The 27,977-nt window shown below is 40.7% G+C and overlaps 1 protein-coding gene and 1 non-coding gene across 3 annotated transcripts in view; both read left to right on the top strand.

The window, feature by feature from the left end:
- Gtf2h1 (general transcription factor IIH subunit 1) overlaps nt 1–23,065 on the top strand; it is a 29,324-nt gene extending 6,259 nt beyond the window's left edge. Inside the window, exons 2-15 of one of the 2 annotated variants that reach the window (XM_028860287.1) lie at nt 1,069–1,237; nt 5,213–5,405; nt 6,254–6,416; nt 8,427–8,520; nt 9,747–9,896; nt 10,026–10,105; nt 13,061–13,188; nt 13,300–13,387; nt 15,105–15,193; nt 16,105–16,222; nt 17,570–17,660; nt 18,120–18,235; nt 20,232–20,324; nt 22,101–23,065. In XM_028860287.1, coding sequence (XP_028716120.1) covers nt 1,084–1,237; nt 5,213–5,405; nt 6,254–6,416; nt 8,427–8,520; nt 9,747–9,896; nt 10,026–10,105; nt 13,061–13,188; nt 13,300–13,387; nt 15,105–15,193; nt 16,105–16,222; nt 17,570–17,660; nt 18,120–18,235; nt 20,232–20,324; nt 22,101–22,187 — 1,644 coding nt within the window. In that variant the 5' untranslated portion in view covers nt 1,069–1,083 and the 3' untranslated portion in view covers nt 22,188–23,065. The remainder of the gene's footprint in view (nt 1–1,068; nt 1,238–5,212; nt 5,406–6,253; nt 6,417–8,426; nt 8,521–9,746; nt 9,897–10,025; nt 10,106–13,060; nt 13,189–13,299; nt 13,388–15,104; nt 15,194–16,104; nt 16,223–17,569; nt 17,661–18,119; nt 18,236–20,231; nt 20,325–22,100) is intronic. The other variant, XR_005089981.1, reaches the window with a different exon arrangement.
- On the top strand, nt 10,200–10,303 carry LOC114685656. Its single transcript, XR_003733482.1, has one exon. It is a non-coding gene; the product is annotated as a U6 spliceosomal RNA (small nuclear RNA).
- Nucleotides 23,066–27,977: the final 4,912 nt, after the last annotated feature.

The following is a 27,977-nucleotide window of genomic DNA, read 5'->3' as shown; positions in this document are numbered from 1 at the left end:
GCAGGTGATTTTATTCAGTCTATGGGTGCATGTGTGCATACAAACTCACAAAACACAACTTAACTGGGAAGTCAGAGGACAACTGACAAAGGAATCAGTTCTCTGTTGTCATCTTGTGGGATCCAGAGATTAAATTCAAGTCATCAGCTCACACAATGCAAAAATACATACATATTTTTTAATAGATAATGGCGGGGGAATCAACTTGTCTATCCTTCTAGTCATACATGTAGAACATACATGACATGTATGTAGTGTAACTCTGAGGTCAGCCTGACAAAGACAGAAACCTAGTCCTACTTATTGGATGCTTCAGAAAAACATCTTGACATCTCACATCCAGTTTCCTTATCTACAAAACCTAACTAAAAATAGAGCCTGCTTCATAAGATTAAGTCGGGACTAAATGAGATTAAATGGCACCTTGTATTATCTGCCATTGCTTCTTCCTCGAGACCTCCCCACCCCACTTTGAAAATACAGTCTTACTATAGCACACACTAACCTTGAACTCTGATCCTCTTCCTCACAGTTCTGGGTACAAGGATTGCAGGCATACCATTACCAGCATTCCTGTACTAAATGAAATTGGCGTGGTACAAATCAGGAATTAGCTACTTGAGAAAAGAAAGAATTAACTAGAAATAAGCCTTGGGGGAGATTGGGGATGTTCCAAAAGTGTTCCATGTGGTTTGGGTTGTGGTTTGTAGGCATATACAGTTTTTAAAACAGTCAGAATGCCTTTTGTTGGTTTGTTAATTGTACATCTGTTTATTTTTAATTTGTATGGGTGTTTTACCTGAATGTATGTATGTGTACCAGGGGCATATTATGCCTGCAGAAGCCAGAGAGGGTGTTAGATCCCCTGGAGTTGGATCAAACTGGAGTTACAGATGGTTGTGAACTACCACGTGGGTGCTAGGTATCCAACCTGGGTCCTCTGGAAGAGCACCATGTGCTCTTAACCACTGGGCCATGTCTCCAGCCCCTATACATCTATTTTTATTTACTTATTTTTAACCTACATTGATGTGGTTGATTTCTTTTTCTCTCTTGCCTCCCTCTTAGCACCTTATAGCCATCATGGCAACTTCATCTGAAGAAGTGTTGCTGATAGTGAAGAAGGTTCGTCAGAAGAAGCAGGATGGAGCACTGTACCTCATGGCAGAAAGAATTGCTTGGGCACCTGAAGGCAAAGATAGATTTACGATCAGCCATATGTATGCAGATATTAAATGTAAGTCACATGTACTAACATCTGATGTGTAGTCTGACAGTTTTATATTTTATATTAGAAGAACATACAGTGGTAATTATAAAATAGGATCATCAAATATACACTGTGCATTGCAGATTTACATAGTGTAAACCTGCCTTCATTAAAAAAATTTTTTTTCTGTGTGTGCTTTAAAAAGTTCCATAATAGTCCACTGAGTAGATATACAGTCTGGTATATAACTGTTCTCTCTTGAAGGACAATTAAGAGATTATTTCAGAATTTTTTACTGCAAATATTTCATATTATAAAACTGTGGTAGGGGCTGGCTGGAGAGATGGCTCAGAGGTTAAGAGCATGGCTGCTCTTCCAGAGGACCTGAGTTCAATTCCCATCAGCTACATGGTGGCTCACAACCATCTGTAATGAGATCTGATGCCCTCTTCTGGTGTGCAGGCATACATGCAGGCAGAACAATGTATAATAAATAAATAATAAATAAATAAATCTTTAGCCGGACAGTGGTGGCGCATGCCTTTAATCCCAGCACTTGGGAGGCAGAGGCAGGTGGACCTCAGTGAGTTCAGTGACTGCCTGATCTATAAAGTGAGTCCCAGGACAGCTAAGACTGCTACACAGAGAAACCCTGTCTCAAAACAAACAAAAATCTGTGTGTTAATATCATTGAGGTTTTGTAGGTAGATTGGTAGATGATGCCAGATTGTCCCTTCACAAAAATTTTGCATTTAGACAAATTACCTAATTTTGTTCTATGGCCATTATATGCTGAAAAAATATATTTAACTTTATAACGAAGGTAGATGGGAGATATACAGAGCTTTTGAGGTCACAATAGGGACTATTGGGGATCAGACCCAAGGACTCTTTGCATTCTGGGTGCACACTCTGCCACTGAGTTACAATCCTCTGCCCAAGAACATTCAGCTGTAAAGGCTAAAATAAACATACCTTCTTTTTCCATATTTGCAAGGTTATCTTGGAATTTATTCAGAATGTATAGTATTTTGGAGTTGAACAGTAGGTTTAAGTGCATTAGAAATTTGGAATCTTTAATTTGAAAGCAATTTCTACAATTCTTACAATCTCCTAAACTATATATATATCTGCTGGGTAGAAACCTATTGTCTCCCACATGTTAAATAAGCACTCTACCACTTAGCCACAGCCATGGCCCTTAACTAAGATCTTGAATAAGAACAACCCAGGAGAGTCCTTAACTGTGACCATTAGTGTAGATCCACTTAATTCCCTGGATATAAGAGTTTTTTCACCAGGTGGTGGTGGTAGTGTATGCCTTCAATCCCAGCACTCAGGAGACAGAGCCAGGTAGATCTCAAGGCCAGCCTGGTCTACAGAACAAGATCCAGGACAGGCACCAAAACAACACGGAGAAACCCTTCTCGGGGTCGGGGAGGGGGTGAGTTTTTTCATAGGTAAAAGTCTTGTGTAGATTTCAAGCACCATGGTACTTCCAAAGGCAGAAAGCTCTGAGCATGCAGGTAGGCATCCTTTATGTGTAAGTAACAGTCCTTTTCCAGAGATTCAACTCCCTGTAACTGTTGGAAATGACTAAGATACCTACCTTTTTCCATTGAAATAACTTAGAATCTTAATTTCCCAAAGAAATAATATTTAAAACAATTTCTTTTATAACTGGGAGCTATTTGTGTTAGTATTACTTAGAAATAGGAAATGAAAGACTGGGTAGGTGGTGCAAGCCTTCAGTCCAGCACTCAAGATGCAGAGACAGGTAGAGCTACATGGCAAATTCCAGGCCAGTCAGGGTTATGTGGTGAGACCTTGTTGTGCCTCATGCCCACCCACCCCACTCCACCCCCAAAAAAGGGAAGAAAGAAAAGGGAATAGGAAATTAGCTCCATGTCTTTACAATATATATACTTTTATACCCATGGTGTACAAAAAGAATATGCCAGTCTCCCATTTTTCTACAATATAAGCTGTTGAGTATATACCCCAGTCTAGAGCTGTATCAGAATAGTTTGCATCAGGAAAATGCCTATTCTGAAAGAAGCCATTGAAAGTTATAAATAATAAATGATTCAAGTAAAATGAGCATTATGTACCTATCATAACAGAAGTTGGCTAATTAAACCAAAGGATATGGGGCTGGAGAGATGGCTCAGCAGTTAAGAGCATGTATTGCTCTTCTCAAGAACTGAGTTCAGTTCCCAGCACCCACATCAGGCAGCTCATAACCACTTGAAGCTCCAGCTCCAGAGGGATCTGATGCTTCTAGGTTCCTCACATATCTGCACTCATGTGCACATAGCCATACACAGATACATGCACGTAATTAAAATAATGAAATCTTTTTTTAAGAGGGACATGACTTTTCAGAACAGGAGCCCAAACCAGAGCAAGGATGAAGCAGTGGCAATGTGCACTGGAGGCATGTATAGTGAGAATTCAGAAAATTACAGGTGTCTTTAAACATCTAAGTGTAGCGTCTCTGAATAATGTACATGCCTCTAATCTCAGCCCTTAAGGGGCTAAGGAAGAAGAATTACAAGTTCTATGTAGTGAGACCCGGTCTCAAAACAAAACAAAAAGCCTGGGGGAAAGCGATTGATTGTTTCGGAGGGACAGAATAATGCAGCATGAAGGCTGATGGTTAAATATGTTCATTTTTGCTAAAATATTTCATCTAAACTATTGGTTTAGAAGCGTCATCTTTGAGACCAAAATTTCTGTTTAAGGTTCATAAAATCTGTCTAGACAAGCTGGGTAAAGTGGCACATTTCATAATCCCAACACTCAGGAGACAGCAGAGCCAATAGGGTTATCAAAAATTTGAGGCCAGTGTAGACTTAAGTAAAAAGTTCCATGTTACAGGCCAGTTTGGACTACAAAGAGAGAGACATTCTGTGTGTGTGTCTTTCTTCCCCCTCACCCCATACACACACATATCAGAAATCTGTTTATTAGTGAGAACTCTGTACAGTATGCCACGCTGCCATGAGTTGCCTATTTAGTGGGACAGAGCCCTCCATCTCTGATTCCTCTTTGAGAAAGGAGAAGCACTGTTGCCATGACAGCCATTTGTTAAGAACATAGATCCTGGGGATAGAGAAATGACTCAAATGTTAAAAGAGTACTTGCTGTTCTTGCAAAAGACCCCATGCCAGCTCCCAGCCATCTGTAACTCCAGTTCTAGGGTAGATCCAACACCCTCTTCTGGCTTCCTTGGGCACCAAGCCACACACATGGTACACATACATACATGCAGGCAAAATACATAAGAAAAAGAAAGACCACGGGTTCTGTTATGTACATATATTTAAGAACTTTCAATCTACATGTGGTGGTTACGATGAGGAAGAAAATCTTCAGGGACTAGGAATATAACTCAGTAGGTAGGGTACTTATATAGCATATACAAAGCTCTGAGTTTGGTCCCTGGCATTACATAAACCCAGGGTGGCAGCACATTATATATCCTAGCACATAGTAGCTAGAGGAAAGAAGATCATAAGATCAAGGTCGTCTTTGGCTACAAATAGAGTTTGAGAAAAATCTGGGCTATATAGGAGGCCCTGCCTCCAAAGAAAAAGTCCCATTGATTGTGCACTCTGGCCTCATCTAGCATATACTACAATAGGCTTATATCAAATATTCTCAGAACCTGTATGCTTGGGGTTTGTTGAGAGACAGGTAAGTTGACATTGCCAAGAATCAAATGTAGGGTCTGCAATAGGAGATGAGCAAGAGTTCCACTAACTGCTACTACATCCCAGGTTGTTCCTTAATCATTCACTTTAAGTTTCTTTTTTTTTTTTTTTCTTCATATTAAAACATTTTTTACATGGTCATACATGTATATAATGTATTTGAGTTATTTTCACTTTTGTGGCAGTGTCTCCTATATCATAAGCTAGGCTCAGGCTTGAAATTATAGCCCAGGATGTCCTTGAGATTCTGAGTGTCCTTGTCTAATTAGCTTCATGCTTCTTTTAGGCCAGAAAATCAGTCCAGAAGGAAAAGCTAAAATTCAGCTTCAGCTGGTCCTGCATGCAGGGGACACAACAAACTTCCATTTTTCCAACGAAAGCACAGCGGTGAAAGAGCGGGATGCAGTGAAGGACCTCCTTCAGCAGTTGCTGCCCAAGTTCAAGCGGAAAGCCAATAAAGAACTGGAAGAAAAGAACAGGTGAAAGTGGAGATTCTGCTTCCCCACTTTCTTAGGGGCTTGGCACGTCTCCCTTCTGTAGGAAAATAGGATCCATGCTGTTACTGCCTCTAGTTCTCCACTTTTACCATGTGTTAGCTGTGTGACTTCCGGCAAACAAGACCATGCAGCCCCAAAATTACTGCATGAAGCCTACCATTTGATTAGGATTCCTGACATTACAAAACACTGTGGTTCCTTGCTCTTTCTCCAGCTCTTATTACAGAGACGATACTAAACTATTAGAGGTGTGTTGTGAATAAGAAACCAAGAACCCATACTGTGGGGTTTTAGACTTCTGAGTCCCACCTCTGCAGAGGGTCTTTCTCCCCATGTGCCTTGTTCTGTGTTTCCTTACCCCCTAATAAAAGCCTTTATTAAATTATTTTAAAAATTAATAATCTTAAAAATCCATACTGTGAAAGATTGAGATAGAAAAACATTGAAATGTTCTGGTAAGAGAAATTATTTCATTAACAGTATCTGTCCAAGTTATTGGTACTTACAGTTCTTTGTGTTTGTCAGAATGATGAATAAGTACTGGGAACTCTGTGGCTGTCCCTTCTCTTGTTCACCCTTATGTGTGGGAGAATACAGTACTGTTCAAATACAAAGTGAACTTTGTATTGCAAGAATGGAAAGATGTATAAGAACAATTCTTTGTCTCAGAAAATTTAGTCTGCTTCTTAAAACTTCCTTCCCTTTATTTGTGTTTCATTTATCACTCTAAAAATGATTTAATCCAATGACTTCTACTCAGTCATCACAAAATGAAAGTAGTCATGTGAATATCACAGAAGTTTAATTACATTTACTGTATCTATCACCAGAATGCTCCAAGAAGATCCTGTTTTATTCCAGCTCTATAAAGACCTTGTTATGAGCCAAGTGATCAGTGCTGAGGAATTCTGGGCCAATCGTTTAAATGTGAATGCAACAGATAGTTCTGCATCCAGTCACAAACAGGATGTTGGCATTTCTGCAGCATTTCTGGTATGTGACCTTTTTAGATTTCTGAGGGAAAAGTAGGAAAACTCTAGTATTTTTATAATAGACATTTAGGGGTTGAAGGAGCATATCTGTAATACCAACACTTAGGAGGTAGAGGCAGAAGGGTCTGTGGTTCAAGGCCAGTCTCAATATTGTAATTATTTTTCTATAGCTGTAATAAAACACTGTGACCAAGGCAGCTTATAAAAGAGTTAATTGAGCTTTTAGTTCCAGAGGGTTAGTGTTTATGATAGGTGAGCAAAGGTGTGGCAGCAGGCTGCTAGAAAACTTAACATCTCTGGGATTGGTGTGAGACTTTTGAAAACCTCAAAACACAACCACCGTGCTACACTTGGTCTAGCAAGGCCATACCTCCTAATCTTCTCTAAACAGCCACTAACTGGGAACCAAGTATTCAGATGCCTGAGACTTATGGAGCATCTCATTCAGACCACCCAGCTATGTGAGAACATGTCTCAACAACAACAACAACAAAAGAACGTTGGAGTGCTCCAACCCCTGGGTTGGAGGTGTGTATAAACACAGGCACATATGTGCCATCGTGTGTATGTGGAGGTCAGAGGACAGTTTTAGATGTTGGTCCTTGACTTCTGCTTTGTTTGAGCCAAGTCTCCTATGGGTTTGGGGTTTTGTTGTTTTCTGCTACATATGTCAGGCATCCTGGCCCATTCACTCAGAGTTGCCCCTGTTCCCACCTCCTATTTTCCTGTAGCAGTACATGGATGACACATACATGCCCTACAGCGTCCAGTTTATCTAAGTAGGTTTTAGGCATTGATACTCAGTCTTCCTGTACTTTATCCACTGAGTCGTCTTCCCAAGCCAAAAAAGCCATTTCTCTTGAAAATTCTGACATTTCCTTTGAAGTAAATTAGTAAAGATTTTGTTGCCTCCAGATGTAATGGCACATGCCTTTAATCCCAGCACTCAAGAGGCAGGGGACAGGTAGATCTCTGTGAGTTCAAGGAAGCCTGGTCTATATAGTGAGTTTCAGAACAACTACATAGTGAAACCTGGTCTCAAAAAGAAAGAAAATTTTGTTGTCAATGGTAGCCTTCTAAAATAACCTTTTAAATGCAATTTTAAATATAATTTTAAATTTTTACATCGAGGTAAGATCTTGCTGTGTAGCCCTGGCTGGCCTCAAACTTGGAGTAATCTTCCTGCCTTTTCTTCTAGAGAAGTAAGATTACAGATGTGTGCCAACACACCCAGCTCTGGTACTTTTGTAAAATGATTGCTGTTTTACTCATAATACAGAGTAAACTGTACAGAGACTGCAATCATTTAGAAAAAAATAAGACTATAAAACATTTAATAGAAAAATTAGGGCTATCTTTTCAATTAGGAAATGAATTTTTTTATAGGAAAAGAATAACAATATTTACTCATTAACAAAAATTTGAATAGGAGGCCAGGAATGGTAGTGTGCATCTATAATCCCTGCACTTGGGAGGCAAATGCAGAAGTCTCTTGAGTTCAAGGCCAACCTGGACTACATAAGGAGTTCTAGCCTAAGCTGGTCTCTGTCTCAACAGACAAGCTAAAAACTGAGTAGCTGTTACACATATTCAGTACGTTTCTGGGTGATTAGTAGTGAGCCAAATTCATAAAGCCTTTCCTAAGGAAACCAGTTAGCCAGTGTCCTTTAAACTATTAGCTTAGGTTCACAGCAGTTTTGGCAACTATACAACTTCAGTATTAAAACTGCAGTAGATCTCTCATGTTGGCTGCTCTTGAATATGTATGTTTAGTCATTTCAGACTTCCAAAGAAGCAGACTTACAAGTCTCCCCAGAATATGATAAGCATGTCCAGGCTTCTTTGAGCCCTGTCTCTCTATATAGAGTTGGTGTATGGGGCTTGCTCTGTCTGCAGATTGCTCAGAAAGTCTGTTTCACCTCTGTGTTATCCATTGGGAGCTTAGACATACATACTCTGCAAATATCTAACAAAGATATGTAAGTACATATATTTGTGATCTTTGTTTTAGGCTGATGTCCGGCCCCAAACAGATGGATGTAATGGTTTGAGATATAATTTAACTTCTGATATCATTGAATCTATATTTAGGACCTATCCAGCAGGTAAGAAGAGTCAGTTACTGAATTTTAACTTTAGATCATTAAGGGAATTATTTAGGTAAATTCTATTTATAGCAATGAAAATCCTCTCATTCCTGATGAAATATAACATAGTATGTAAAAATATTTTTCTCAGTTCCTGACATGGTAGATGCTAAGGGTTCAGTAAATGAATTCAAGTTCAGTGCAGTCATTAGTTCATGCATGTAATGTTTGTCATTCTTCCTGTCAGTGGCTCTTTAGCCCTCAGCACAGCCAGAATAAAATGAATGCTACAGATATCAGTAAGTGAGCTATTCCGCCCCACTCCCAGCTCATCCCTCATTGTGTATACAGAATGACTTTCCCAACTCATGCCTTGACCCCAGCCCTGATGGTTTGCGATAGCAGCCAAGAGTGAGAGCCACTGCTTGCTCGCTTACTCTACTCACTGAACAGTACTCCTTGAGCCAGATACTGTCTTGTCTCACTTGCCTGGAGATGCCTGCTTGCCACCTCTAGATGAGTGCTTCGCAGCCTTCTTAATGCTGCAGCCCTTTAGTAAGTACAGTTCCTCGTGTGGTGACCTCCAACCATCAAATTATTTCAGTGCTACTTTATAATTGTAATTTTGCTACTGTTATGAATTGTAATGTAAATATCTGATATGCAGCCCCCAAAGAGATCACAACCCACAAGTTGGGAACCACTGTTAGACTATCAGCGCAGACTGTAGTGTTTCCTATTCTAAGGCCCTTTCCATATACTCTAATCATCATAAATATCTGTGAAGTAGGTACTGTTAATATATTTTTAATAAGGAACTAAGGTATAAAGAAAAAAGTCTGCTCCAGGGTCACCTAAACAATAAATGACAGACCTGGTGCTTCTGAATGCTAATCACTAAACTGGAAGCTTTCAGGAGAGTTCAACTGGTAATGCTATGAGTATTAAAAGTTTTATTTTCCCACCAACTAACACTGCCTTGTATTAGTCAGGTCTAATTTCCAGGTTTGTTATTGAAAAAAACCTTCCCAGTGTGTAAATGATGTCTATAGTTTATAAAGATTCACGGATGCTACCTTACCTAAATCTGTTAAATTTTATTCCATACTTACAATCCTGTAGTACAAGAGTGTCAAGAGAGCTTTTAGTCTTCATCCAGTTCCTAAGGTGGAAGGTTCTTAAGAAATGGGAACTCAATTATATTATATAAGATATCTTATATGCGTTTTTTTTTCTCCCCACAGTAAAAATGAAATATGCAGAAACTGTACCACACAACATGACAGAAAAGGAGTTCTGGACACGTTTTTTCCAGTCCCATTATTTTCACAGGGACCGACTAAATACAGGATCAAAGGATCTCTTTGCAGAATGTGCCAAAATAGATGAAAAGGGTAAGTGTCTCTCTCCCTGGCACCCTGACACTCACCTTGCCATTCTTGACTGTTAGAACTATTAGTAAAATTTTTAAAATATATCTGAGAAAGATGAACTTTGAACCAGTTTTTTCATTGATTTTCTAGGATTAAAAACAATGGTTTCATTAGGAGTGAAAAACCCAATGCTAGATTTGACAGCTTTGGAGGATAAACCATTAGATGAGGTAAGAAGTGATAAAGAGACAAAATTATCATCTTTTCTTGGTTTTCAGTATTGTTATGTTTTAAATATGCCCTAACTTAAGAATCTGTTAACTTGTGCTCACTTCGGCAGCACATCCACTAAAATTGGAACAATACAGATATCAGCATGGCCCCTGTGCAAGGATGACACACAAATTCGTGAAGCATTCCATATTTTTTAAAGAAAAAATGAAAAGAAAAAAGAATACTGTTAACTTGTCAGAAGTGCTTTTTAGTATGCAACAGGCACTGGGTTTGAGTCCCATAATTTAGAAAAAAAGAAAAAAAAACAACCTTTTTTTTTTTTTGCACTGCTATTTGCCATTAAAATTGTCTTAGAATACCATTGAGTTGACTCAGTGGAGGAAATGACTTGCTTCACAAGCCTGACCACCTGAGTTTGAGCCCCAGAACCCACAGTGGGAGGAGAGAACCAACTCCCAAAAGTTGTCCTGTGACCTCCACATGAGCAATCATGCTCACACACATCCATCATACTACACAAATGCTATAAGTAAGTTAAAATGCCTTAGAGAACTGAGTTCTCTGTGAGTTGCTTAACCTTTTTAGAAATAATTTTTAAGCTTCCCCATGAGCAGTTCTCCAGAAACTAGACTCACCCCATTGTTCCAGTAAATAAGCATACGTCTATTTGCTTATCTGCTAGCCTCTACTTGTACTATTAACCCTTAAACAGGTTATGATTCCAGGCTCCCTGTTCATTTCTTTGAATACTAATTATGTAAGGATGAATCCTATATAGCCCTCATCTAACTCCAAAGGTCTCAAATCATTTACCCAACTGTAAAATTGGTATTTACTACTTAGATATTTCCTTTTTCTTTTCATGAAAAAAAATTTTTTTTAGTTTGCCTGCCTGTTTGTCTTATCTGAATGGGTGCCATGTACATGCAGGTGCTCATGAATGCCAAAAGAGATATACCCTGGAACTGAAGTTACAGACAGTTGTAAATTGCCACATGAATGCTGGGAACTAGGCCTGTTCCCTTTGCAAGTGCTCTTAACCACTGAGCAATCTCTCCAGTCCATCTGCTTAGATATTTCACATGCAGAATGAAACAAACCTTTGATGATCCTCATGAACCTGTTCTTGGCTCTTCCATATTTTATTTTAAAAGCATTAACATTTGCTTAGGTGACTTTGAACCACCTCCCCTCCAGTAATGTTGATCATGTTCCCTCATAGTTCCTTTATTTCCTAACCTTAATGAACTAGCGTACATTTTTAGCAATTCATCAAATAATTACAAAGAATTTATATGATGTGCTAGGGAAGGCCAGTGAACAAGAGTAGGCAGACTCATGGCAACTACACTTTGCTGAAAGCAGATTGATTGCCAGTTGTCAAATGAAAAAAGTAGTGTCTTTTTTGAAGAAAACAGAAAGGGTGGTATAGATAACTACCGGGGTTGGGGGTGGTTATAGTTATACCTTAGAAAGTTGATCACGTGCCTCGACTAACAATTGGAAAATGTAATAAAACCAGAAGTTGAATCTGTATCTTCTTGTTTGTTCATTTTGAGCGTGTGTGTGTGTGTGTGTGTGTGTGTGTGTGTGTGTGTGTGTGTGTGTGTGTGTGTGTGTGTGTATACATGTGTACACAGGGACAGGGACAACCTCAGTTACTGTTTCTCAGATTCCATCCACCTTTTTCATTTTCTGTTTCTTTAGACAGCTGTGTACATGGGTATGATGAATTTTAGTCATGTTCACCCACAGCAACCCCTGCTGTTCCCCCACTCCTGCTGAAACCCTTCCCAATAAGAAGTCCTCCTTTCATGTCTTTTGTATGTGTGTGACCCACTGAGTTTTGTCAAGGTTTCTTTCATGAACATGATAGGAGTTTATTTACTGGAATATGGGCAGCTTATCAGTGATTGTACTACTGAAAAAAAAATGACACTCCTTTCCCCAGAGGCAATTAACTGTCAATACCCCTCCCATGATGAAGTGGTCATGCCTGATCTTAGGCAGGTCTTGTGCAATAGCTGAAGTGAGTGCAGTGGTGGCATCATATCCTGAAGATGCCTTTTTGTAGCATGCCTCTCCATCCTCCATCTCTTCCATTCTTTGTGCCCCTCCTTCCACAATGTTCCCTGAGCCTTAGCGGGTGTGAAATGAATGACCTAGAGCAAGCTTTCTACCATCCCTTAATTTCAGCACTTCAGCTTTATGACCACCACCCACTACAGTAAGAAGCTTCTACATCAGTGTATGTAAGAACAATAATGAAGAAAGAGATCATGAATTTGGAAGAGAGCAAGAAGGGGGTATATGGGAGGTTTTGGAAAGTAAAAAGGGAAGGGGAAATGATGTGTAATTATATTGTAATGTCAAAGAAAATGTTTTTCTTTTTTAAGTTTTTGGGTTTTTTAGAGATAGGATTTCTCTGTAGGCCAGGCTGCCCTTGAACTTAAGAGATTCACCTGCCTCTGGCTCCTTAATGCTAATATTAAAGACATGCTCTATCAAACCTGGCTTTTTTTTTTTTTTTAAAGCTTCTTTGATGAATCTGGCAGCACCAGTATATGGATGTGGACATGAGACATTCAGAAAACAGTTTAAATAGTGGTGGATTCCCTGCTTTGGGCCTGTATCAAGCATGAGTTGCTGCCTGTGGATCAGGTCTGGAATCCAATCAGAAAGCAGTTAATTACCTCTATAATACTCATGCCACTATTACACCAATAGTGTAATTGTGCCAGGCTGTTGAGATCACTGACCTGATAGTTTAGGCCAGATCTCTCATTAGGTGGTATGTGCTGAATGGTAAGCAAGCCCCAGGATTTCGCCTGTTTCTGTATCCCAATACTGGGGTTCTAAGTGTGTGCTCCATATCTAGCTACCCAAGCATGTATTTCATAATAAATGAAATTTTTATTTTGATGTTTATTCTACTGAATTGTCTCTCACAGGGCTATGGCATTTCCTCCATGCCATCTACTTCCAATTCCAAATCCATAAAGGAGAATAGTAATGCTGCCATCATCAAAAGGTTTAACCACCACAGTGCCATGGTCCTGGCTGCTGGTCTCAAGAAACAGTTAAGTATACATGTCAAGACTGTTACTGACCTTTTCAGGGTAACCAGGTGAAGTGGTGGTGTTCAGTTCAGCAATTTTAACATGAGCTTATTTTTCCATTTGTTTTTAAGACAAGCACAAAATGGACAGAATGGTGAGCCCAGCTGCATAGATGGAAATTCTGGAGATGCAGACTGCTTTCAGCCAGCAGTCAAAAGGGTATGGGCATCAAGTTAGGCCATTTGGGGATTGCATTTCTCTGGGTATAAGGTATCTAAATTATTTATATTGCTTATTTCCTAAGGCTGGTTTTGATTTTAACCAAGATGTCAGAGGCATTACCATCACTTACAGAACATTATGAAACTCAACATAGCTTAACCAGCTAACTTTTCATTGACTCAGTTCTGATCAGTTTTTATTCAGTTTTCCTTCCCTATGGATACACAATAAATTTTGCATGTATGTGATCCTGTTTTCTATGAAAAAGTTTTCAACAAAGACAGTAGATAGAAAGTTTGATGTGTTTTGTTTGCAAAGAAAGTTAATTGGCCCTCCCATTAAACTGGTATTTCTTGGTTTAAAACATCTCACTTAAAAGTCATTTGAGAGAATGAGGAATTGTGAATCGAAGTAGCTACTTGCTCAGTATTTGATTTCTTTCTGAGTCCCTTCTCCCTGTTTACAGAAAGGATACTTACATAGAGCCAAGTCAAGCAGTACATACAAAAAGTTTAAAGGTTTATACTCTTCTGCGCATTTGTGGAAAAGATGGAAGCAGTGTGCAAAGATTTAGATAGAAATACTTACCACAGGACTGCAGTCACAAAAGCAAAATGTTGATGTCTGTGGCATAACCATATAGATGAGGTCTATTCAGCCATTATAACTTGGTTAGAATTGATGGCACTGGGACATAGCTTAGTGCTAAAGAGCTTACTGAAGATTCAGAGGGTGCTGGGTTCGATTCTCAAGCACCAAAAAAATAATAATAATAATTGTAAAAAGGAATAAGGACATACAGATGAGCCCCATCTTACAATTACTGATTCTTGTGATAGCATTATCAGGGTTTTGAACACATTTTTTTTTTGGTTTTTCGAGACAGGGTTTCTCTGTGTAGCTTTGCACCTTTCCTGGAACTCACTCTGTAGACCAGGCTGGCCTCGAACTCACAAAGATCCGCCTGGCTCTGCCTCCCGAGTGCTGGGATTAAAGGCGTGCGCCACCACCGCCCGGCCATTGAACACATTTTCAACTTAATATTTTCAGCTTGTAATAGTAGGATATGTATGGCCCAACTTAAAATAAAGAATGTCTATATTGCTTCAAAAAGAGCTCATAGCACCAGATATGGTAGTGTACAGCCATAATCCCAGACTTTAGCAGACTAAGAGGATCAAAAGTCTATATATTGCCAGGTGGTGGTGGCGCAGGCCTTTATCCCTTGGGCACTTGGGAGGCAGAGCCAGGCAGATCTCAGAGTTCAAGGCCAGCCTGGTCTTCAGAGTGAGATCCAGGACAGGCACCAAAACAACACAGAGAAAACTCTGGAGGGGGGTGGGAGGGTCTATATATCATATACTGCATATCACTTATACACATTTTTTAAAAAGCCAGGTATGGTGGTGTACAGCTTTAATACCAGCACTCAGGAGGCAAAGGCAGGTGGATCTTGTTAAGTTTCAGACCAGCCTGGTCTACAGAGCAAGTTCCAGGACATCCAGGGCTACACAGAAAAACCCTGTCTCAGTGGGGTGCAGGGGACCTGGTATGACCAGAATGTAGGAAACAGTACTTCCTTTCATTATTGGTGAGAACACTGGCTTAGCCATTTGTAGCTCATGGTGGGAAGGCTTCCTTTTTCATGCTCTGTGAAGTTTCAGTTTTTAGTCAGTTTCTTACAAAATTAAAAATACTATGTCAATAATTGTAGGCAAAGTTACAGGAGTCCATTGAATATGAAGACTTGGGAAACAACAATTCCGTGAAAACGATTGCACTGAATCTCAAGAAGTCAGACAGGTCAGTTTGGCTGATGGAAGTGAAACACTTATCAGTAGTTAGCACAGAATGTACTCTGCAAGTCTAAAGTCAGTTTGCTGCCATAACAGTACAATATACAATTTCCTTTAAAGTTTGTTTTGTGAACTGGGTATGATCAAATGCACCGTGACCTAAGCAGGAGGGAGGAAAGAGTAGGAGGGGCAGTAGTTCAAGGATATCCTCAGCTGTGTAGCAAATTAAGGCTAGTCTGGGTTATTTTAACTTTAACATACCTGGAATGTATCCTAAATGCCAAGAAAACTAATTCTTATTATACTTATTAGTGTGTGTGCGCATGTCACAGAAGTGTGGAAGTCAGTGTGTATGCATGTCACAGCAAATGTGTGGAAGTCACGACAGCCTGGGATCTGTTCCCTGCTTCCACTTGGGACCCAGGTTGTCAGGCTTAGTTAGCAGCAGGTGCCTTTAGCCTATGAGCCACTTCACAGGCTCAAATTTTGGATCTTCATTCTGTTTTTTTTTTTTTTTTCTTACTGCCTTTTATAAAAAATTAAATTATAAGGACTGGAGAGATAGCTCAGTGGTGAAGAACTCATGTTCTTACAGTGGACTCCAGTTCAATCCCCAACACCAACAGGTGGCTCACAACCACCTATATAACTCTGTCTCCAGGGGATCCAACACTTCTGGCCCTACAGGCACCTGCACTCGTATGCATATACCTGCCCACCACCACATAACATACATATAACTAAAAATAACAAAAATAAGATTTTTTAAAAGGAAATTAATAACTTTTTAAATTTCTTTAAGTGTTGTATGATTTTTTGCCAAGAGAGAATGTTTTGTTGATGCTAAAATATTTGAAAGACTGATACTGAACACCTTTATGATGTATAATTGGTTATTTTTCCTGTGCTAACCTCCAGGTATTATCATGGTCCTACTCCAATTCAGTCACTACAGTATGCAACAAGTCAGGACATTATTAATTCTTTTCAAAGTATTAGACAAGAAATGGAAGCTTATACACCCAAGTTAACTCAGGTAGGTGATTTTTACTGTTTAAAGGCCAGAATTCTTATAGCTGCTACCTCAGTTTACAAGCACAGCCAGAGTGAATTACATAACAGAACATTTGTTTGTTCTTTTTTTTCTACTGGGTTGCCTGAGGCCATTTTCATTATAGTGTACTAGGAGCCGCATAAGTAATTGTGTGTGTCTATTTAAAACTAGGACCCGTAGATTAGGAAACTGAGAGCAAAGCAATTGCATAACTCTAAGCATACAGGACAACCTGCGGGAGTCATTTCTCTCCACCATGTGAGTCCTGGGAATTAAACTCAGATTGTCAAGCTTGCAAGCAAGCACCTTTACAAACTGAGCTATCTTGATGTCACCTATTTAATATTGTCAGACAGTAGTTGACTATAGGAAACTAAAACCTCAAAAATCAAAATTATGGAGAGAGGCCAGATAGATAAGTAGTTCAGAGACTTGTAATGTATGCTGCTCTTGTTTCAAAGGACTCACATTTGGCTCCCAGAACCCATAGTGGGTAACTCACAGCCACTTATAACTCAGCTCCAAGAGATCTGCTATCCTTTTCTGGATTCCAACAGCACACGCACACATGTATATTGTACAGTTTTTTCAAAGGTTCTGTTAAGGGATCTACTGTATTCCTGGCAGATGGATTTTCTACACATACCATTTCTAGTGTCAAAAAAAGTTTTTCATTCTGGTTGCTATGTATAATATTTTTACATAGGAATAAAACCTGCTATTAAGACCAGTGGGAGGGCTGGAGAAATGGTAGTTAAGAGTGCTAGCTAGCCGGGCGGTGGTGGCGCACGCCTTTAATCCCAGCACTTGGGAGGCAGAGCCTGGCGGATCTCTGTGAGTTAGAGGCCAGCCTGGGCTACCAAGTGAGTCCCAGGAAAGGTGCAAAACTACACAGAGAAACCCTGTCTCGAAAAATAAAAAAAAAATAAAAAAAAAGAATGCTAGCTGTTCTTCCAGAGGTCCTGAGTTCAATTCTAGCAACCACATGGTGGCTCACAACCATCTATAATGGGTTCTGGTGCCCTCTTCTGTAATGCAGGCATACATGCAAACAAAGTACTTGTACATAAAAATAAACAAATACATATTTAAAAAAAAAAAAAAGACAGATGCTGGGCGGGGCAGGCAGTGGTGGCACACGCCTTTAGTCACAGCACTTGGAAGGCAGAGACAGGCAGATTTCTGTGAGTTCAAGGCCACCCTGGACTACAGAGTGAGTTCCAGAACAGGCACCAAAGCTACAGAGAAACCCTCTCTCAAAAAAAAAAAAAAAAAAAAAAGACAGATGGCAAAAGGGAGCTAAGTCAGTTCCTGATTCGTTTCTTTCAGGTTCTCTCAAGCAGTGCTGCTAGTAGCACCATCACAGCCCTATCACCTGGAGGAGCACTTATGCAGGGAGGGACACAGCAGTCCGTAAACCGTACGTGCTGGGCCCACTTCCCCCTTTCTTTCCTTTGCTTACTTACTACTAAGGAAGTGCAAGATTGTGCTGGCTTGTCTTGTTTATTTTTTTTAATTACTACTAAGTTTCTCTATTGAGGGTGGGGAGGTTGTCTGAGTGCCATGGCCCATGTGGAGGTTAGAGAACTTACAAGAGTCAGTTCTCCCACCATGTAAGGCCTGAGCTCAGGTCACCAGGCTTGGCAGTAAGTGTTTTTATCCACTGAGCCACCTCACCAGCACTGTATTGGCTTTTCTCTAAGAGTTGGGATATTTTGCTGAGAGTAAGTGCGTGTGTGGGAGTGGGTTTGGGGGATGATAACCCAGACCTGCGTGCTGTGCGTGCACTACACTGCTGAACTATATGCTCAGCACCTAGAGTGGTCATTTTTAGGACTGTGGAAGTAGCTGTTGCCCTAGGGCCCTCTTCCTTTTGCAGAGATGGTGCCAAACGATATTCAGTCTGAACTGAAACACTTGTACGTGGCTGTTGGAGAACTTCTGCGGCATTTCTGGTCCTGCTTTCCTGTTAATACACCATTCCTAGAAGAAAAGGTTAGAACTGATTATAAATACAGCCAGCTACTGTGGTAATGACTGAGAGGTAAACATGCATTACCATGTGCCAGATTAGTGTAACTGTTAGATTCAATACCCATTTCATAGATTAGGAAACTGAGCCATAGCAGTTACATAGACTCAGCACAGATCACTATTTATTTGGTACATTTGTTACTCATCAAAACTGTCCTATATAGCCGGGCGGTGGTGGCGCACGCCTTTAATCCCAGCACTCGGGAGGCAGAGCCAGGTGGATCTCTGTGAGTTCGAGGCCAGCCTGGGCTACCAAGTGAGTTCCAGGAAAGGTGCAAAGCTACACAGAGAAACCCTGTCTCGAAAAACCAAAAAAAAAAAAAAAAACTGTCCTATATAAACTGCTCTTTGAACAAATGTTAAGGAAAAGACGGGACAGGTGGTAAAGCTCAGTGGTAGAGCATGTGCTAAGTATGCTTGAGGCACAGGGCTCAGTCTGCAGCAAAAGAAAGGAGAAAAGATGTATTTAAAAAAAAATTAAAACAGTGGTGCATACCGTTAATCCCAGCACTTGGGAGACAGAAGCAGCAGGTAGTGAATTCCAGGCCAGCCAGAGCTACATAGTAAGATCCTGTCAAAAATTAATTACTTAATAAAAACAATAAGCAGAGGACCTAACAGGTAGTATCTAAGTGACAGTCAGGCATGATACATACCTGTAATCCCAGCATTCAGGCAAAGGAGATAAAATCTTGAGTTCAAGATCTAGACTCCAGCTGGGAATGGAGTCTTTAATCCCAGAACTCTGAATTTGAAGATAGCCTGGTCTACATAGGAAGTTCAATCCATCCAGGAGTATATGATGAGACCCTATATTTAAAGAAAAATTCTGAACTGTATATTGAAACTAAGTAGAAACAAAAGGCTGAACATCCAGCCCTTGTTTAGTAGGTATGAAGCCCCGAATTTTGATTCCCTGTACCACCTAAGTGGGTGGGGAAGGAAGAGGGCTGACAGCTCAGCTCAGTGGCAGTTTTTCTAGCCATGTGCAAGATCCTGGGTTTGATCTCTTATCAAAGAGGAGAGGACCCAGGTAGCTCAGACTCACTCATATTGCAGTAAAAGAACATTTTTTTTAATGAAGTAAGTAAAACACTCAAAGTGATTACTAGTGCTGAATTGGTAAGAGAAGAGTCTGTTTTCCACAGTTATAAACATTCTTTGACTTAGAATTCATCATTTAAAAATTTGCCTTAAAGATTGGACTGGAGAAGGCTCTCAAGAGAAGTTACAGAGGATCTGAGTTTGGTTCCCAGCACCCATGGTGTTTCAGAGCCGTCTGTAACTCCAGTTCCAGTAGATGCCTTCCTCCAACAGCACCAGGCACACATATGGCACACAGTCATACAGGCAGGCAAAACACTCAAGCATAAAATAAAATTTAAAAACCATTTGAGATAAATAATAAAAATTTGCATTAAGGAAATTAAAATGTGTATAAATATTTAGCTAGAGAAATGTTCCAGTGCCATCAAAAAGTAGAAACGCCTCAAATATATCTACCAGAAGAGAATTGACTATGTGGTTTGTTCATATATTCGAACATTGTTTGAAGCCATTTAAAACGGCTAAAGCTGGGCATGATGTCGCACATTTTTAATCCCAGCACTCAGAAGGCAGAGGCAGGTGGATCTGTGAGTTTAAGGCCAGCCTGGTCTACAAACAGAGTTCTAGGACAGTGCTGTTATGCAGGGAAAAGTATTTACTGAATAAAAGATGTTCAAATTAAATAAAGAGAAATTTTGGAATAGTATGTACTTCTCTACACCAAATACGTGGAATATGAATTGTAAGCATCATTGTTAAAAGATGATTGAGTAGTGTGATATACATGTTTTGTTTTGTTTTGTTTTGTTTAACAGAAATCACCTTCTTAGGAAGAAGATAGTGTTTTTCTCTTGGTTCCTACAGGTTCTTTGCTATTCCTCTATAATCCATTGCTTCTCATCTTTTTTAGGTAGTGAAAATGAAGAGTAATTTGGAACGGTTCCAAGTTACAAAGCTCTGCCCATTCCAAGAAAAGATTCGGAGGCAGTATTTAAGCACAAATGTAAGTCCCAATTTTCTGCCTCTTTGTATTTAATGATGAAATTAACTTTGCTTTCATATAAATGACTACATTGTTCTTTTCTTTGCTCGGTATACTTTTTAATTTTAAAATGTGCCGTGCATTCAAAAGAATATATAAAATACATATACTTAAACTAGCCTGGACTACATAGTGAAAGACCCTGTCTCAAAAAAAAAAAAAAAAAAAAAATACTTGCCAGTTTGTGAATATATTCTGAGTGCCCTATCTGGTTGTTTGTACATCAGTGCCTTCTACCAGCATTTATAAGAACCATCCCAATGTTTTTCTTTCTTTTTGTTTTATTTTATATAGTATGTTGAGGCAGGACAGAGGTGTATATATGCCACCCTCAGAAGACAACTTGCAGAGTCAGGTCTCTTCAGACTAAATGGGATGTGGGGATCAAACTCAGATTGTTAGGCTTGGGTCCAACTGCCTTTACCCACCAAGCCCTCCTTATTGTTCTTGATAGATTTATTAAGTGTATAATCCTAAAAATCTGTTACTAATTTGGAAAAACTGAGTAGCATTCACAAACCTGCCAGTGAAGGACAGGCAAATTGTTGATGAAAAAACTGAGCTGTCACTGAATGGTGCTTTACAGCAGTGAAGGCCAGTGATTGGGGAGGTTGTTTTGCACAAGGTCTCTAGCATTGTTTCCAAGCAAAGGTAGAGCAAATGTAGAAGAGGTTCCTTCAGGAGATACTGACTTAGTGAGAAATCTTATATGTCGACAGAACAGCCAGCATTTCAGTAACTGGGATGATCAGAAATAGGGTTTTGAAAAATCTTCACTTACTGTTTTTCCCAGTAAGCCTTGAATGTCTCTCACAATAGGCCAAGAACACTAAGCAGGTTCTCTGTTTCACCTCGGTTGATTCTGTTTGCAGTACCATGTGTAGCTATATAGTAGGATATGGAGTGCATCTCACTGATACTGTAAAGCCACTGCTACCTGTCAAGCAGAAAGAGAAATTATTACATTTTCCAGACAGAGATGATACACCCTCTTCCCCTCTAAAACAGGACTAGAGGTGGGGGTTGCTGAAGATTGAATCTGTACTTTATACATCCTAGGCAAGCACTCTCCTCTGCCTTGCACTTCAAACTGGGCTTGGGACATACTTCAATCTCTATTTTAGATCAGAGTCACTGACTGCTAAAAGGACTGAGAGCCTCAAAACTACCCCTCCTCCTAGAATGATAAACTTAACCATGTGAACACTCATACCTTTACAGAAACACATTACAAGGCTTTCTAACCTCAAGAGTCAGTGTGATCTTTGACTTGACTTGTTAGACCCGTGGAGACAGAACTCTTTAAAGGGGTATAAAGATGAGTGTTGAGTCGGTATGATGGTGCCTGCCTGTGATCCCGCACTTAGACAGGCCAGCCTGAGCTTCCCACAATGAGACCATGTCTCAAGAGAAAAAGTGTTGCTACTGTCATCCTGGCCTTCTTTCTTTAGCTGACCAGTCTGTTAATCTAGAGATCAACTTGGTTTGGTTCTCATTGAACAAAAGAAGCAAGTGATGGTTAATGGCCAGGCAGTATCATGACCCAGACAGAGCAGGTGACTGTCCAGACCCTGCACTGCACCCCATCACCTGTCTACAGTATATGGTTGCACCTTTGCTGAGGGCTTGTGCAGCACCTTGTTGACTGAGAGATATACTGGAAAGTATGTGCCAGGTTTGGATGTGAAGCATCAGCGTCCGTGACTGCTCACTTCAGTGTCTCCCTCTGACTTTCAGCTGGTAAGTCACATAGAAGAGATGCTGCAGACAGCCTACAACAAGCTCCACTCATGGCAATCACGGCGTCTGATGAAGAAGACGTGAAGCATTCATGGTGCTCACAGGTTTTGTGGGTTGAAAAAAACTGACCTGCGGTGACTCTGGAAACCTGGCTGAGGACAAGCAGATGCTCACACCGGGGAAACATCTGCTGCATGCCAACTCCCAGAGCTGATGCTATTGTACTTGCACATAAGAACCGAAAGAAGGCAGGGACGAGATTCACTTAACTCTGGGGAAGTAAACTAAGGCAGAACCAAAATGAGCTAAGTTGCAAATATATGTGTATGTGTACATGTATATGTATTTTAAAGACTGTTTACTGCAGTTACTCAGGAACTGCTTTTGGTTCACGTTAAGCTGCTTTCAAAATTAAAAGAAAAAATAATTTAAAAAAAATACTTAAAGGGTGCATTGATAAAATCTGAGTTTTTTCATTTTTGTTTTCTGGGTAAATTTTTTCCCTAAGTTTATGGCACAGGGTAACCCTAAGTATCCCTCCTCATCCCCCACCAGGATCCTCAAATGTTACTGAATTCTAGTTGTCCCTTACATCAGCACGTTAAAGAGAGTACTTTGAATAAGGGAGGCTGTTGCGTAGCCATGAGGAAACAATTGTCAGAAGGTACCATTGGTCCTGTGTTTCCTACGGAAATAAGTGTTGCACTGAAGCCTGTGCTCTGGAGTCCCCAAGTAAAGGCACACCTGCAGGAGTCAGTGAGCTAGTGCAGGCTGTTGTCAGGCGACAGTGATGCTGCATGTATTTCTTGGGTGCAAATGTATATTGCTGAAAATTTTTTAAAGATGGCATGTGCTTTGAAAAGAAGAAATTGCATTTTTAAGAGTTTAAAAATCTTACAAGTGAGAAATATAAGAATTGCTTATTTTCACCTGTTTAGAAGAAATAAAGGAAGTTTCTCATACCTGCTCTTCTTGGTGTCTTGACTGCTGCTGCTTGGCGAGTTGGTAATTACTGCAGAGTCACAGAAGAGCCTAAGTGTGACACTGACATTGATAACATACACCTTCCTTGTTCCTAGAGTCCGTGCTTCATCCTGTTCCCATGGGTCACCTCCTGCCTCTCTGCAAACTTGTAGGTACTTGTATTAAACACTGTGCAAAAGCAGAACTTCTGCAGGTGGCGAGGTGCTCCTTTAACTGGACACTGCTGGGGTTTGTGTTCTGAGAGAGCATGGCTGGGATTTTGGTTTGGTTTGGTTTTTTTTTGAGGCAAGGTCTCACTGTGTAGTCTTGGGCATTCTGCAATTCACCATATAGACCAGGCTGTCCTTGAACTCAGAGATCTGCCTGCTTTTGCCTCTAGAGTGCTGGGATTAAATAGGTACGCCTCCGCTGCCTAGATCCACATTGATTATTCTTTTTTTTTTTTTTTTTTTTTTTTTTTTGGTTTTTCGAGACAGGGTTTCTCTGTGTAGCTTTGCGCCTTTCCTGGGACTCACTTGGTAGCCCAGGCTGGCCTCTAACTCACAGAGATCCGCCTGGCTCTGCCTCCCGAGTGCTGGGATTAAAGGCGTGCGCCACCACCGCCGCCCGGCCTGATTATTCTTTTTTGTTGTTGTTTTGAGACAGTTTCTCTGTGTATCCCTCACTGTTCCTCACTCTAGACCAGGCTGACCTTGAACTCAGAGATCCACCTGCCTCTCTGCCTCCTGAGTGCTGGGATTAAAGTCTTGTGCCACCTCGACCCACTTATCACACTAGTAAGCGTAGGCTGTGAACTGGTAAATGGAAGAGAGGCCAATCACTTTCTACCTATACAGAGTGCTTTTCAACTGTGTTACTAACACAGTTACTCAGAGTAATACCAGTAAAGCAAATAAGGAAAAAAAAAATTGAAATGAAAAAGATGTCTGTTGGGAAAAGCAGGCATAAACAAAACTGTGGAGTGTTGTTAAGAGGAAATGATACAGCAATGGGTGTGGTGGCGCATACCTTTCAGCCCAGCACTCTGAAGGCAGAAGCATGTAGAGCTCTTAAGTTCAAAGCCAGCCTGGTTTACATTGAGAGTTTCAGGACAGCCAGAGCTACATAGACTGTCTTAAAGAAATAAACAAAAAAGATGAAATGATACATATACATAAAGGAGCTTGAGGGAGAACAGACAAGTTTAAGAAATTGGGGTAGACACCATTAAAAATTTTTGCCATACATGATAGAACATTTCTGTAATCCCAGCATTCAAGGTGGAAACAGGAGGCTACAGAATCCCAGTCCAGTCTGAGCTACACAGTAAAACCTATAACATTCCAGCTAAGCCTTAGGGGTTAAGGCTTTATAAAGTAAATCATTTGTTCTAGGGAGGAGGGGAGCATGGTGAAGATTTGAAAGACACCCAACTGCCAGGGAAATGAGGAAAATGTGTTGAAATTGGAGGCTTAGGTATAGTCAGAGCCTGGAAAGGAGGGGTGGGGGCTGGGGCTAATTGTTCTGTTTGAAATAGTCTTACTATATAGTTTAGGCTAATCTGGAACTCACTGTTTAGATGATGAGGTGGCCTCAAACTTGCAGTCTCTCTGCCTCTTGAGTAAAGTAATTACCATACCTAATTTGGAAACACAGCTTTAATTCTGATTGTAAATGGCTTTGTATGCCCAAGTAAGAAATCCAGGCCCCGATGGATGGAACTAGAAAATGTCATCCTGAGTGAGGTAACCCAAACCCAGAAGGACAAACATGGTATGGACTCACTCATAAGTGGATTCTAGATATAAAGCAAAGAACAATCAGACTGCAACCCACAGAACCAGGGAGGCTATATAGCAGGGGGGACCCTAGGATGACTGTGGCTTATAATAACTTTTGGGTTTACTCAATTACTGGGCAAGCCTCAATGAAACATTTCACTATTAGGATAAGAATTTATACTGTATCAAGCTGATAATAGAAAAATAAAATAAATAAATTTTAAGAAAATGAAAGAAAAAGAAATCCAGGCCCCATGTGTTAGGCATGGCAGAGCTGGAAGAAGAGGTTTGAGTATGAAGTTGTTTATGTGGGTTGGTGGTGATTTAAATAAAAGGCCTGACAGACAGGGAAGCCAGAATCTATCACGCTTTGGAGTGAGTGGAACTAGAAAGATGACAAAGGTGGAGTCCAGGAGCGGGGCGTGTAGCCTAGTTGTATAGCACCCTGCTAACATACCAGAGACCCCAGATTCAACCCCAAGTACCATCCCGGGCGTGGTGGTGTGCCCTGTGATGTGAGCACTTGAGAGAGTGGGGGCAAGAGAATCAGAAGTTCAAGGTCTTCCTTAGCTACATTGCAAGTCCAGGGGCTGGCTACTCAACCCTGTCCTCAAAAAGTACACATATATAACCATGTCTCAGGAGTTCAAGAAAGTAGTTCTATTTTATGTCTATCTTATACATGAAATAGTTTGACTTTGGGATCCTTTTAAAGTAAACTTTAGGGGCTAGAGATACGCTCCAGCAGTTGGAGCACATAATGCTCTTCCAGAGGACCTGAGTTCAATTCCCAGCACTGGCATCAGGCAACTCCCAACACCTATCAGTCTAGCTTCAGGGGTATCTGATACCTTTGACCTCTGTGGGCACCTGCACTCATGCGCATACACGTGACTAAAAATAATTATTTAGCCAGATGTGGTTGCACACATCTTTAATCCCAACACTGGGGAAACAGATCTCTGTGAATTTGAGGTCAGTCTGATCTATATAGTGAGTTCCAGGACAACCAGGGCTATATAGACCCTATCTCAATAATCATAAGTTTTTTTTTAATGTGAACTTTAGGAGCTGGAGGGATGGCTCAGCAGTTAAGGGCATTTGTTGCTCTTGTAGAGAGGACTTAGGTTGAGTTCCCAGCACCCACATGGCAGTTCATTCGTAACTCCAATTCTGGGTATCCAGCTCCCTCTTCTGATCTCTTTGAGTACTGCATGTAGTGCACGTATACATGCAGGCAACACACTGATTAAAAAATAAAAAAAATTTAACTGTAATTTAAGAAAAAAAAAAATGACCAGCCTAATCTTCAGAGCGAATTCCAGGACAGCAAGCACTACACAGAGAAACCCTGTCTCCAAAAAAAAAAAAAAAAAAAAAAAACGACCCTTACCCACTGCAAAGCCTAGTATCACCCTACCCCCCAAATTCTGGACAGTAATGGCAGCTAGTGACAGGGCTGCCCTGTCCAGAGCAGTTAACTGCCCTATCTCACTTCTTTTCAAAGCAACTAGTGGAGCAGAGGATACTAAAGATTATTCTACAGATCAGAAGTGATTTGGAGTTTAGAGGGCTAGAGAGATGGCTCAATGGTTAAGAACACTGCTGCTCTGGCAGAGGACTCAAGTTCAATTCCCAGAAGCCACATGGCAGCTCAAACTATTCATTACTCCAATTTCAAGGGATCTCTTAGGCACCAGCATGCACACTCATAGGCAACACACTCATAATATAGAAACATACATACACATATAGATGTGTATAGAAATATATAAAAAGAGAGGAAAATATAAAGACACATAATATAAAAATAGTTTTAACTAAAACTGAGTAACTGGGCCGGGCGGTGGTGGCACACGCCTTTAATCCCAGCACTCGGGAGGCAGAGGCAGGCAGATCTTTGTGAGTTCGAGGCCAGCCTGGTCTACAGAGCGAGATCCAGGAAAGGCACAAAGCTACGCAGAGAAACCCTGTCTCGGGGAAAAAAAAAAAAAAAAAAACAACTGAGTAACTGACTTTAAGTGATGGTTGGGATTTACCCTGAACTGCAAAGCCTCCTCCAGTCCCTTAGGAATGAAGTATCTGTGATAGAGCAGTAATTCCCAAGCCCAGGCTGTCATGCCCTGGCTTTTAATTTAACTGTCCTGCTGCATCCTTGCCTCTGGTTCCATTCTCTGCAAAGTACATTCCAGGGTCACCTGGTAGTAGAGCCCATGAGCTGCAAGTTGCAATAGTTTGGAAAACATGTCTTGCCTTCTGCAAAGAAGCTGATAGAGTTAACTAAGGTTGGTAGGGTTAGTCTGCTTTGAAGTCATTCTACGTGACCTTGTGATAGTTCCTTTGGTCTGAAACAATATTGGAAGCTCAAAAAGTAATGGGTTGCTGGTTACCCAGGAGGTACCTTCCTGTGCTGCATACACCAGAACAAGATGGAAAGCTGCCTGTTTTAAACTTAGATCTCTGTCTCCAGTGTCAGGTCTTGCCTGGGATTCCTCAGGGTTACCTCTGCCCTTTCCCAGTTTAGCTTGTTCAAGACTCAGCTGTTGGAGTTCTAGAGGCCAGGGCAGTCTTAGTTATTTTCAGCCCTTAAACTGCCCAGAGCTGGGACATTGCCTTAACCTGATTAAGGAGTGATTAGCCTTGTGTATAATCCACCTCCCTGTTTGGATGTGTATTAAAGTCACAGAAGAGACTGGGAACCTTGCCATCTAGTGGTTCTCAAACTTCATAGTCACAGAACTTTGTTTTAGCACAGTCTTTCACCTAATATACACAACAGACTATGGGTTAAGATCCAGTCCCTTGCCAGGCAAGATGGCACACCTGTAATTCTAGCACTAGGGAGGCTCACTGTGGATGGTCCTAGTTGCTCTAAGAAAGCAGGCTGAGGAAGCCAGTAAGCAGCGCTCCTCCATGGCCTCTGCTTCAGTTCCTACTTCCAGACTCCTTCTCTACTTGAGTTCCTGCCTGACTCCCTCATTGATAGATGGTTATCCAGAAACATAAGACCCTTAAACCCTTTCCTCCCCAAGTTGCTTTTATTCATGATGATTTTCTCTCAGCAAAAGAAACTCTTAGGACACTCTTATATAGTAAGTTAGGGCAGCCTAGGTTACATGAGACTCTTGTC

This window comes from Peromyscus leucopus, chromosome 1 (genome assembly GCF_004664715.2).
Source record: "Peromyscus leucopus breed LL Stock chromosome 1, UCI_PerLeu_2.1, whole genome shotgun sequence".
Lineage (NCBI taxonomy): Eukaryota > Metazoa > Chordata > Mammalia > Rodentia > Cricetidae > Peromyscus > Peromyscus leucopus.
Note: the sequence above shows the minus strand (reverse complement) of the source record. Positions and strands in the feature narration are given on the sequence as shown.